Source organism: Trichosurus vulpecula, chromosome 4 (genome assembly GCF_011100635.1).
Source record: "Trichosurus vulpecula isolate mTriVul1 chromosome 4, mTriVul1.pri, whole genome shotgun sequence".
In the NCBI taxonomy this organism is placed as follows: domain Eukaryota; kingdom Metazoa; phylum Chordata; class Mammalia; order Diprotodontia; family Phalangeridae; genus Trichosurus; species Trichosurus vulpecula.
The window spans coordinates 192,860,457-192,872,794 of NC_050576.1; the positions used below are offsets into that span (position 1 = coordinate 192,860,457).

At 42.3% G+C, this 12,338-nt stretch overlaps 1 protein-coding gene across 1 annotated transcript in view; it reads right to left on the reverse strand.

Annotated features, from left to right (window-relative positions):
* Positions 1-201: 201 nt before the first annotated feature.
* WNT9B (Wnt family member 9B) overlaps positions 202-12,338 on the reverse strand; it is a 47,186-nt gene continuing 35,049 nt past the window's right edge. Inside the window, 3 exon segments of the mRNA XM_036758276.1 lie at positions 202-675; positions 2,609-2,874; positions 7,175-7,431. Coding sequence (XP_036614171.1) covers positions 202-675; positions 2,609-2,874; positions 7,175-7,431 — 997 coding nt within the window.

Consider the following 12,338-nt stretch of genomic DNA (forward strand, 5'->3'; position numbering starts at 1 on the left):
TATGGAGGAGTTAATGGTTACAGCCAAGGTAGAAAGAGGAAGGTATCGGGAGTGAGCAAGCATACAGCCAGGTGCACACACTTAACAGTGTGGTTGTGGGTGGTCAGTGTGGCTAGAGTGGAAGCCGGGCCAGGAGGAGTGTACAATAGGCCGGGGATGTTCCTAGTCCATCCCCGCATCCTCAGGCTGGGGAACCCAGACCTACTGCTTACACGTGTAGGCCAGCTCCTCCTGTATGCACTGCTGGCATTCAACATAGCAACACCATTGCACATGGCAGTGGCAGGAGAAGGCCACGAGGCGGCTCTGGGTGTTGTAGCCCCGACCGCAGCACAGACTGTCGCAGCTGGCCTCCCGGGAGCAGGCCCGCCCTGCTGTGCCTGGAGAGTACTTGCTGGGCCGGCAGAAGCTAGGCGAGTCATCGATGTACACCAGGTCGCTGGGCCGAGGCGCCGTGCCCTTAGCTGGGCGGCTGGATCTTGGGGGTGCCCACAGCTCCAGGCGTCCCAAGGCTTCGTTGGTGGTGCTGGAGACCTTGACGGCAGCATCATAACGTAGCTTTAGCAGCTGACCTGTCTCCCGGAATGGGGAGAGTTGCTTCCAGCAGGTCCTCACGGCACAGGAGCCGGAGACACCATGACATTTGCATGTGGTTTTCAGACCGTTCCTCACAGCCTGGGTGGGAGGGGAGAGAGGAGAGTCTTGTTAGCTTGGGCCAGGGCCTCAGGGGGGTTACTTTTCCCACTACCTGAGCCTCCCTCACCTTCCTCCTCCATCCTAACATACCCTATGTCTCCCTAACATTCTCTGAAAAGGTCATATTAAGGAGAGATAGAGAGAAGGGGAAGGAAAAGAGAAAGGAGACATTTCTTTCAGGGCTCAGCTCAAGGGTCTCCTCCTGCAGGAAGTCTTTACTGATCTCCTTTGTTGGTGGGGGCCTCCTTCCGCAACTCACCCTACATGTTCACGTATCCCTCAGGGGAATATAAGCTCTTGGAGGGAGAAACATTGTTTATGCATAGACTTATAGATTTAGAGCTGGAAGAGACTGTAGAAATCATCTGTTATAGTCTCCTCGTTCAACAGATGACACTTGAGAATGGTAAAATGACCTTTTCAAGGTTACACAGGTAGTTAAGTATCAGAACTAGGTTATTGAGCCCAGTTCATAGGATCATAGATCTTTGGCAAGAAGGAATTGTCAAGAAAGTCCTCTAATCCAACATCCAATCCAACAATCCAACACCCAGGAAGTTAAGTGACTTGCCTGAGGTCATACTGGTACTAAGCGTCAGAGGTGAGATTTGAACCCAGGTCCTCTGCCTCCAAATTCAGTGCTCTTTCTATCACACCATACTGCCTCTCTATTGCTGTCTCTCTGTCCTCAGTACTTACTGTAGTGCCATGTGTATATATAGCAAGTGCTTAATAAATGCTTGTTGAATTTATTTAATAAAGTCTAAGCACAAAAAGGGGGACTTTCTAGCATATTCTGTGCAAACCTTTAAAAGAAGAAGCACAACTAAAATTTCGCATGAAATAAACTGCCCCCATCCCTTCTTTTTCTGCCTCATATCCTGCCCCTAATCATAGGATCACAGGATTTCCAGCTAGGTGAAACCTTAAAGATCAGCTAGTTATCAGGCAGCAAGAATCAGTGGGTAGAGACTTGGGGTTAGGAAGATTTGAGTTCAAATCCTGCCTCAGACATTTTATAAGCTGTGTGATCTTGTAAGTCACACTCAGACTCAGCTTTCTCATCTGTAAAATGGGGATGATAATTTTATAATTGTACCTGCCTGCCAGAGTGGTTGTGATAACCTGTGTAAAGCACTTTGCAAATCTTAAAAGGGCTTTTGTTGTTATTGTCCAGTAGGGTCTGACTCTTCCTGGCCCCATTTGGGATTTTCTTGGCAAAGACACTGGAATGGTTTGCCATTATCCTTCTCCAGCTCATTTTTGAGATGAGGAAACTGAGGCACACAGGGGTAATTGGGGTTTTCTTGGCAAAGATACTGGAATCGTTTGCCATTTCCTTCTCCAGCTCATTTTACAGATGAGGAAACTGAGGGGTTAAGTGACTTGCCTGGGGTCACACAGCTCATAAGTATCTGAGGCTGGATTTGAATTCAGGTCCTCCTGACTCCAGGCCTGACCCTCTATTCACTGTGGCACCTGGCTGCCTCTAAAGTGCTATATGAGTGCCATTTTTACTGTCTCTTCATTTGTCAAAAGAGAAAAATGAGGTCCAGAAACAGAAAGTGACATAGCCAAGGTCACTAAGTAGCAAAGGTATGATTCAAACCCTGTTCCTCTGACTCCAAACCCAGGGTCTTTTCCATTTTACAGCCTGCAATGAAAATTGTTTATTGGGGGGAGGGGCATGTGGAGTTAGGGTATACATGAACATACACCATCCAGATAATACCAAAGCTGCCTTCCACCCTTTGCTCAATTGCTATGATGTAGTAAAGCAATTTAGGTCATTGCTGGTTCCTAAGCCATCTCTCAGTTTGTCTTGGGACAGGGCCCTGCCAACAGGCCTTGATGCCCAGCTGCTTAGTCCTGTGCTCCAGTGGAGATTGAGGTCAACCCAGGAGATGCCCACCTTAATGCCCATGTTGGTGTTGTGGGCGTCCATCCGGGCGCGAAGATCCTTGCTTCCTTTCTTGGGCCCCAGGAAGTTGCTGAGGAACTTGATGCTGTATTTGAGGTTGTCCCCGCACATACCCCATTGCCAGGCCTGGCGGTTCTCCAGGTCAGGGGAGTCATCACAGGTACAGCGTTCCATTCGGCCTGCACTGCAGGCCCGGGCCAATGCATGGGTCAGGGCTGCTGAGGACACTGCATATAGGAAGGCGGTCTCCTTGAAACCTGTGCCAGAAAGGGAGGAAAGAGAGAAAGAAAAGGGGGAAAGGGTAAGCTCTAACGGTAAATACTGTCTGACCCTCTTGGGGCCCTGAGTGACAGCAGAAAGGAAAAGTACACCATGGAATCATATAATCATAGATTATCAGAATAGTAATGGATTGTAGAAATCTGGCACAACTAACCGACCAATTGATCAATCAATAAACATTTATTAAGTGCCTACTCTATACTAGACTCTGTCTGTACTAAGCACTAAAGATACAAAAAGAGGCAAAATACAAACTCTATCCTCAAAGACCTCATAATCTAATGGGTGAGAAATAAGAAAAAAAATATGTATCAACAAGCTATATACAGGATAAATAGGAAATAATTAGCAGAGGGAAGGCACTAGAATAAAGAAGAGTTGGGAAAGGCTTCCTATAGAAGGTAGGATTTTATCTGGGATTTATAGGAAGCCAGGGAAGTCAGGAAGTGGAGCTGAAGAGGGAGAGCATTCCTGGCACTAGGGACAGACTCATTTTACAGTGACCCAGAGTGGAAGGGACTTATTCATAGTTGAACGGCAATGGTTGGGGCATGTGAGACCCCCACTAGAACACTGAAAATGCCTCCCTGTCACCTGTCTCCCTTTCTCCTAAGACATGACATAGGGCAAATGTGCAAATTCCATCTCTCCAGGATTTAGGTACAAAGAGGGAGTATTTGAACCTAAACCCTGGAGAGATGGAATAACAGCCTCCACTGTAAGTGGGGTCACTACTGGCCCAGATCTGTCACTGGAGGTTCCTCCCAAAGCTCTCTGTCTTCTACTTTGGCTCTGACCTTCTTGAGGCTTGAAGGTTGAGAGGCAGCTCACCCTCTGCCACCTCTTCCAGGAAGTCTTCCTTGATTTCTCTTGTGTTGGTAAAGCCCTTTCCTCTTACACCACTTTTTTTTTAAAACAACTTCTCTGCATGCAGCTTTACCTATGTTTATGTCTTATCCTCCTACTAGATTGTAAGCTCTTTGAGGGAAGGGAGATTGCCTTATAATTATATTTTGTATCTTACCCCCAGCACTTAAGTATGATTTACACATGGTAGGTACTTAACCAATTAATAATTTTAAATAATAACTAAATTTTAATTGAATTAATTTATTAATACATAGACCAAGCTAGTTATTAAGTTAATTAATTTAAATTTAACTGATTAATTTAATTGGATAATAATTCAATTTTAAATAATAACTTTTCATTTTAAATAAAAGTTGGAAAGACTTCACTGTCCCACTTGTTCAACCCATCCTCAAAAGAAGTCTCTGCCATATCATATCTGAAAAGCGGTCATCCATCTTCTTCTTGAAGAACTCCAATAAGGGGGAACCCACCCCCTCTAGAGGTAGTCAAATACACTTTTGGATTTTAATTACTAGGAAGATTTTCTGACACAAAAATTTGCCTCTCTGCAACTACTACATGATGCTATTAGCTCTGTTTTCCAGGGCAAAGTAGTACAGAAAGGAGCAAGGCAGAAAGAAGCATGGAAGGGGATGTTAATGTGTGGGGAAGAGAATGTCACCAACTGCTCCATGTGCAATCTGAATGGTGACTGGATGACAGCTCTTCAAATATTTCAAGACTAATATCGTGTCTCTCTCATCTTCTTCAGTGTAAGCATTTCCAATTCCTTTAGCTGATCCTCATATAAGGACTTAAGACCCTTCCCTATCTTGGCTGCCATCCAGCTTATCAATGCCTTTTTTAAATTGTGGCCTCTAGAGCTGAACTAAAACTGATCTAGGTATGGTCCTACTGGATAGATCAACCCAAGCCATCCTACAGGAGAAAAAAAATGATCCTTTGATGAAAAAAAATTCAAAGTTTTCTGATTAAAAGAGGAGAGCTCAGTAGGCACTTTAAATGAAAACATAAGAGTCAACAGAAACCGAGAATGGTAAATTTATTGGAGTAAATTTGGAAGTAACTGGGGCTAATATGATGATGCCGTGCTAACATAGGGGAGAAGAAACAAGTGTCGCTTTAGAACTTTAATGTCTTCAAAGGGTATTGAGAGAGTCAGATGAGAAAAACAGAAGAATTGGGGGGAGGGGCGTGGATTGGTTTTGTTCTAAAGATTTTAAGAGAGGAATGATAAGGGAGGGTAAAAGGAATATGCTAGTATAGAAAGGAGGAAATAAGAGGTAGAATTTTCTATTTCTTATAAGAGCAATTAGGGTGTATGAGAAGAATACACATACATAGAGGGAGAAAGAAGGAGCTGGCATCAGCTGAAAATTATTCTTATCTGAACCAAAGGAGAGTTGAACACACACACACACACGTACACACACACATGCAACCAGTTTGGCATAGAAATCCATCACACACAAAGAAACAAGCAAAGATGATAAGGAGAGGGGATATTACAAGGGAAGCTAATACTGAGGGAAAGAATAGTTAAACACAAAACAAAATTTCTGATCCTGAAGCGATGATTAAAAGAAAAGTCAAGAATGGGAATCCAGTGTGGGTACCTATCAATTGGGGAATGGCTGAACACATTTTGGCACCTGAGTGTATATTGTATTGTAACAAATGATGAAAAAGATGATTTCAGAGAATCTTGGGTAGCACAAACTGATGCAGAGACTGCAACACTGTAATTAAGAATATCTTTGAAAGACTAAAGAACTCTGATCAAAGCAATTATCAACACGTCTCCAGAGGACCTATGGTGAAGTATCTCATGTACCTTCTATCTGAGAGGTAATAGATTTAAGATGCAGAGGGAAACATATTTTTTGAAATGACTGCTATGTGGATTTGTTTTGCTTGACTATACTTACCTGTTGCAAGTGGTTGGTTTTTTCCTGTTTTTAATTGGGGCGAGGGGTTAGCAATAATGACATAAAAAAGACCATTGAAAACATTTTTTAACGTGGAGAGGAATAGAAGATAATTCAGAAAGAAGCACAGACTAACAGGGCAATTTTGAAATTAACATGTGGACTTTATTACGTACTTTTGAAAAAGTAAGCGATGAAGATTCACGGTTTCATATAAAACCCTCTTTTCATGTTCTGCTGTATGTATGGAAATGTTTGTTTTATTGCTGTTTAAGTTCAGAATCTTAAAAAAATTTTAAAAATAGATTTGGGAGAAAAAAGAATTTTGAATTCTATAGGGAATGCCTCTGAAATTACTTTCCATTTACAAAATATAGGTATATATTCTACCTTCTACAGGAAGCCTTCCTTAACCCCTCTTAATTCTAGTACTTTCTCACTTTTAAATGATTTACTGTTTATCCTGCATATAATTTGCTTTGCATATGTTTGTGTGCATATTGTCTCACTCATTGATTGTGAGCTCCTAGAGGGCAGGGATTATCTTTTGCCTCTTTTTGTATGGTGCTTAGCACAGGGCCTGGCATATAGTAGAGACCTAATAAATGTTTATTGAGTGAATGTGTATATGTATTTGTATATATATACACACATATTATATATGTTATATATGTACATGTTTTATATATGCATGTATATTATATATGTTATGTGTATTATATGTATATACACATGCATATATAGATACACACATATACACATATACAGTCAGTCTCCTTTGTCCTCTATGCCCATCATTCTCATTCTTATCATTCCACACTTCACTTAAGTTAATACTCTGGTATACTGGAAAAACTATTGGACTGAGAGATTCACTGGACTGGAATCACAAGATGTCAGAGCTGGAAGGGTCTTTAGAGATAATCTGGTCCAGTCCCTTAATGGTTCAAAGGAAAAAAGTGAAGCTTTTTTCACACACACACATGCATGTATATATGTATACAATATGTACGTATGTACACATAAAATATCTGTGCATGTATACATAAAAATATATGTGCAATATAGCATATGCAATATAACATATAAATATTATATGTAACATAATTATAAAATGCTTTAATAAGTGTTATTATCCCCTCAACAATCTCATTTTTTAGAGAAGGAAAAAGAAGCCCAGAAAGGGCATATGACTTACTTAAGGATAAGTAGCCTTAAAATAACAATAATTATATTACACATGCATTATATTATAATAGAATAATTATTATAAGCATTAGATAATGTTATTATATACATATTTATGTGTTTTATTGCATAGTTACTTGCATGCCCTTCCGCATTAGAATGTGACCTGCTTGAGGACAAGGACCATGTTTTTACCATTGTTTGGATCCTTAGCACTTATCACTGTACCTAGGTACATAGTAAGTCCATAAAAAATGCTTGTTGATTGGCTGAAGGAAGCACCTACCTCTTTTCAGGAGCGCCGTTCTCCCTTCCAGACTACAGTTCCAGCGCTCATGGCGGAATTGGGCCTGGCACTCAAGGACACCCAGGTGCACAGCATCATACAGGGTCTCAGCTAGGCCCGGCTCCCGCCGACATAGTTGCTTTTGCTTACGGGAAAGCTTCAAAAGGTCACACTGCTTCAGGTGGGCTCTGCTCTGCAGGGGAGCTGTGGCTGAGCCCAGTGCAGGAAAGGGAGTTAGAGCTTCTCTTCCTGTCAGGCTAGTGGGAGCCAGGAGGAAAAAAAAAAGCTTGGTTAAGTCCTGTGAGGAGAAGGGAACAAGTAGAATGGCACCAGTCTGGGGACACTGGGCAGTGGTGGCCTTGTGGAAAGACCCTGGGAGCATGGGCTCGATTCCATGCCTTGCCACTTCTTAGCTGCTTAGATTTGGCTAAGTTGTTATATCTTGCTGAGATATACATTTGTTCTCTGAAAAGTGTGTGCATGTGTGTAATAACACTTAGACTTAAAGAATTATATAAATGTCGGGTATTATTATTATGGCTAGAGAAGCAACCAAGAGGGAGTGGAGAGCTAGCCTTGGAGTCATGGAGGCTTGGGCTCATATTCCTTCTTTTGACATGTACTAGCTTAATGATTGTGAACTTTTTGTGCCTGAAACAACCCTCTAACACTATAAGTTACATATGAGTTGTCAATATGCATTGGAGGAGGTTCCCCTCTAAGAGTTCCTTATATTGATGAAAGCACAGGTCTAGACTCCTAAAATATTATCATCGAATGGACTTCCCAAAGAGTAAGCCTCAAACCTAGCGGTCTGTTACTTTTGAAAGTATTAGTCCTTTGCGGGTCAGGCTCTTGATGCCTTTCTCAATTTATCTGTCAAGTTCCTTTCCTGCCATGTTTATTGTGATCCTTTTCCTTTCAGGGTGTCTCCCCATTGCACAGATGAGAAGACTGAGGTTTAGGAAGTAAAGATAATTTTTGCAAGGACACACCTTGGCTTTAGAGATGGAACTAGAACAGTAACTCAAACTGCACCTCCTCATTGAAGCCAGATTGGGACTGAGGTCCAGAGAGGCTGTGATTAGCCCAAGGTCATAAGGAAATTGGGAGAGATAGTGGAAAGAATTCTGGAATGGGAATCCATTGACTTAGGTTCCAGTCCTGGCTAATTAGCTGTGTGATTTTGAGCAAGTCAGTTCCCTTCTCTGGACTTCAGTTTTCTTTTCCAGATTATCTCTAAAGGCCCTTACAGAACTGATGACCTGTGATTCAAGTTCACTGAATCTAAGTCCAATAGCCTTTTCAGAATACCAGAGTGTCAATATAAGAAGAGTGACAACAACATGTGCAGGGATGGTAAGAATGAGCACGATGGGCTTAGGGGAAAAGGAGACTATTTCTTGAAGCTTGGCAATAAGGTTAGATGTGATTTTTAATTGTCTAATCACTGCTTGCATTCACCAGCTAGGCCGCTTGAATGTTGGGATCTATCTTCTTATCTGCTCCGTCTCCCACAGTGCTGACCACACAGTGGGCCCTCAGTGAGTTCTTACATGAATAACTGAGTTGATAGACTTAAGTGTTTCAGCCCCTTCCTTTCTTCTGATGCAAAATACTGGAAATGTATAAGACAAACTGGGCTCGAGCACCAATAGGCCCTATAGCAATGGGGAACAGGCCTAGACGGGCTCAGGAAAGCCCTATGAGGTGAGCCAAACATCCAGAGAGGTCCTATATCCTTGTAGTTCGTCATTTCATCATCTCCTCCCATTCCTCATCACCATCAAGATAACAACCTATATGCATAAGTGCTGAAGGGACATGGAGTAAAGACAGGATCAGAGTGGGCTGGAAGTCATGGAAGACTTCAGATGGTGTCAGTTTTGAGCTGGTCTAATTTATCTTTGCAGCACTACCTCATCCATTCCATTTCTGGATAGGTCCAATTAGCTATATTGAACTGAAAATGAAGTTCCTCACACTGTAGCTTCTATCTCCTGCTCCTTCATCTACAGGCCCAGACAAAGATAGGAATCCTTGCTGGACCTGTTATTTCACTGGGAGTTCCCAGCGAGGATATTCCTTTACCAATGCAGGCCCAGGACACCATTTCTGCCATTTATAGTCTTACAAAGTTGCCTATCAGAGGTTAAATGATTTACCTAGGATCACCCAATCAAGAATGTACTGAAGGTGGGACTTGAACCCAGATCTTCTTGGCCTTGAGGCTGGTTCTCTATCCATTTATGCCATGCTGCCCCAGAAGAATCATTCTAGTTTCTTCTGCTTGATACACCTCTCCATCCTGGTTACCCTTTTATAGGTACAATCTAACTTTTGTCAATATCCCTCTTTCAAAAAATATGGTACCCAGAATTGAACATTCTCCAGCTGTGGTCTGTCCAGGGCTGCATACAGAGGAAATATTACTATTTCCCTCACTGGAAAAGTTATACTTCTTTAATACAGCCTGAGATTGAGTGCATTAATTTTTTTTGGTTGCTGGGTCATGGTGATGCTTCATTTTGACATTGGGGTCCACTAAAACCCTCAGATCTTTTTCAAATGAACTGTCACAGCCCTATCTTTCCTTGTACTTATACAACTGATTTTTAAAATCTAAGGGCAGGACTTTGCATTTGTGAGAGACAGCATGATTTAGTAAAGAGAGATCTTGAAGCCAGAGGATCTGGATGCAAATGCTAGCTTGAGATGATCTGTGTGACCTTGGCCAAAGCATCTGACCTCTTCAGGTCTCAATTTTCTCATTTGTAAAATATGGACAAATAACCCTTATAATACATCCCCTCACAGAGTTGTTGTAAGAAAAGGGTGTGTTAGTAAATGTTTAATAATTAGCTTGCACACTTTTAAGTCTAATATGCATAACTAACATTATCTCTATCAATTTTAAAAGTCTAAACAATGAATAAAACAATAAATTGAGTCTGGATCTGTAGCATTTTGAGTACAAATGCTCATGGTGAAAATTTAGCAATCTGCTCAAGGATTTGAGCTGTTCCCATGTACACTCCTGCTTAATGTACTAGAGAAATGTGAGCTATTATTTTTATTACTTTATTTGTAGCGGCTTCTATAAGATGATTTATCTCTGTGGGAGCTGGAGGAACCCTGGGGGCTGCCACAGGGGAAACTGAGTCCTCAGGATATTGAAAGCAAGACTATATGAATGCCATGAGATCACGTGAGAGATCAGGAAATAGGGTGAGCTTTTCCATGCAGCCATGCAGCTTGTCCCTTCCTCTTTTTGCTTTTGCAAGGGTTTTGCCCTTGATTACCTGATGCTCTTGAATACCCAGTTCCCATTCTGTCTAACCCTTTGCAAAACTTTACTGAGTTTTAATAAATCATGTGACCGCTGAAAAAGCACTTGTCTTTTAAATGGGGCTCATGGATACAGAGAGATTACCCAGTCAAACAGGTGGGAGGTAGCGGTAGGTGCTCCCAGGGAATTCCTTCCCTTCTCCCTTGGAGCATGCTTAGAGTTTTCATTGCTGGTTCCAATGCCATGGGGTCTCTGCCCAGCTATATGGTGGCCCTAAGCTGAAAGAATTTTAGCATGACAACGGTGCAGTTGACAGAGCACTGAGCCTGGAGTTAAGAGGAGCTGAGTTCAAATCCAGCCTTTGACACTTACTAGCTATGTGACCCTGGGCTTCCATTCCTCATCTGTAAAATTGGTACACACTGGAGAAGGAAATGGCAAACCCTCTAGTATTTTTGCCAAGAAAATTCCATGGACAATATCCATGAGGTCATGCAGAGTTGGACACAACTAAACAACTGAATAATAACAACAAAGCCCCGTGACAGCCTCAGGAGGGACAGGTGCTGCCATCAGTTAAAAGAAGACACAATTTTTGGCTCAGTCTCTTGGCTTTGGCCCTTCCGTGTGGCAAGTAGTACACTTTGTTCCTAGACTCTCATGAAGGAGGTGGGTAGTACTCTCCCAAGCAGACTCAACTAGGGAAGCTTGGGCCAGGCCTCTGGCCGCCATTTGTGCTTTACGGTTTTTTTTCTTGAATAATCGACTGAACATGTTGCACCAAGTGGACATATCTAGGCTTTGAGGCAATTGTGTCCATTTAAGAGGTCCGGGGGTCTAGACAGGTACTGGGAGTGATTTCCCAGGTGAAATGGTAAATATCCTGTTCTACAACTGGCCGCTGGACCCAGATGGCTCCGGAGGAGAAGGTGAGGATCGCGACTTTGCACAGCCTTCCCTCACTATAATACAATTCACTTGCATAAGTCCTGGCCTCACCTCTTTGATGTCACGGTCCTCTTCAGGAACAAAGGACAATCCGCAACACACACCAACAATCCTGAAGATGGCTTCGTGTTCTGATGAGACTTGAATATTAGCCTCTCTGTTGCTTGTAACAGCATTGATAAGTTCTTGCTGACTCCTATTCTGTTTCTCCATGCTTGTAAGGTTTTTATATTTAGCATTTCTTGTGATAAGAATAAACTCTCTCTCCCCTATGTAATTCACATTATATATTGAGTATCTTTTGCTACTCCTCCTCCCGTCAGAGACTTTAGACATGAACAGTAACCTAAAATCATTCCTGAGGAGTTGAGGGTGGGGTGTAAATGAACCGAATAGTGCAAGAATAAGGGCCCTAAGCCCTCTCAGTATAGGAAGGCTCCTCCAGGACTGAACCCAGGCCAATGACATGCCTGGATGCAGAGCGGAGAAGGACGAATGCTCCAGCCCCTTAGGCTCAGCAGAAATTCCTCAAGGTTACTGTTGGCTAACACCATGTTAAGATTTCCATAATTAAAAAAAATAATAGCTAACAATTATGGACCACTTTAAAGTTTGCGAACTGCTACTAATATACTCTATCTCATTTGACTTTCACAACAGCTCTGTGAGATAGGTATGATTATCATCCCTATTTTGCCGAGAAGGAAACTGAGCCTGAGAGAGGTTAAGTGACTTGCCCAGGGTCGTACAGCTGGTATCTGAAGCAGGATTCAAATTTTTAGGACATCAGGACCCCAAAACCAGTGCTTGATCTTACTGTGCCATCTAGCTGCCTCTCAATATTTCATAGCAATATCCCATTTGCTTTCCATACTCCCAGGTGCTACAACAGATAGAGTATTGGGTTTGGAGTCAGAAAGACTTGCC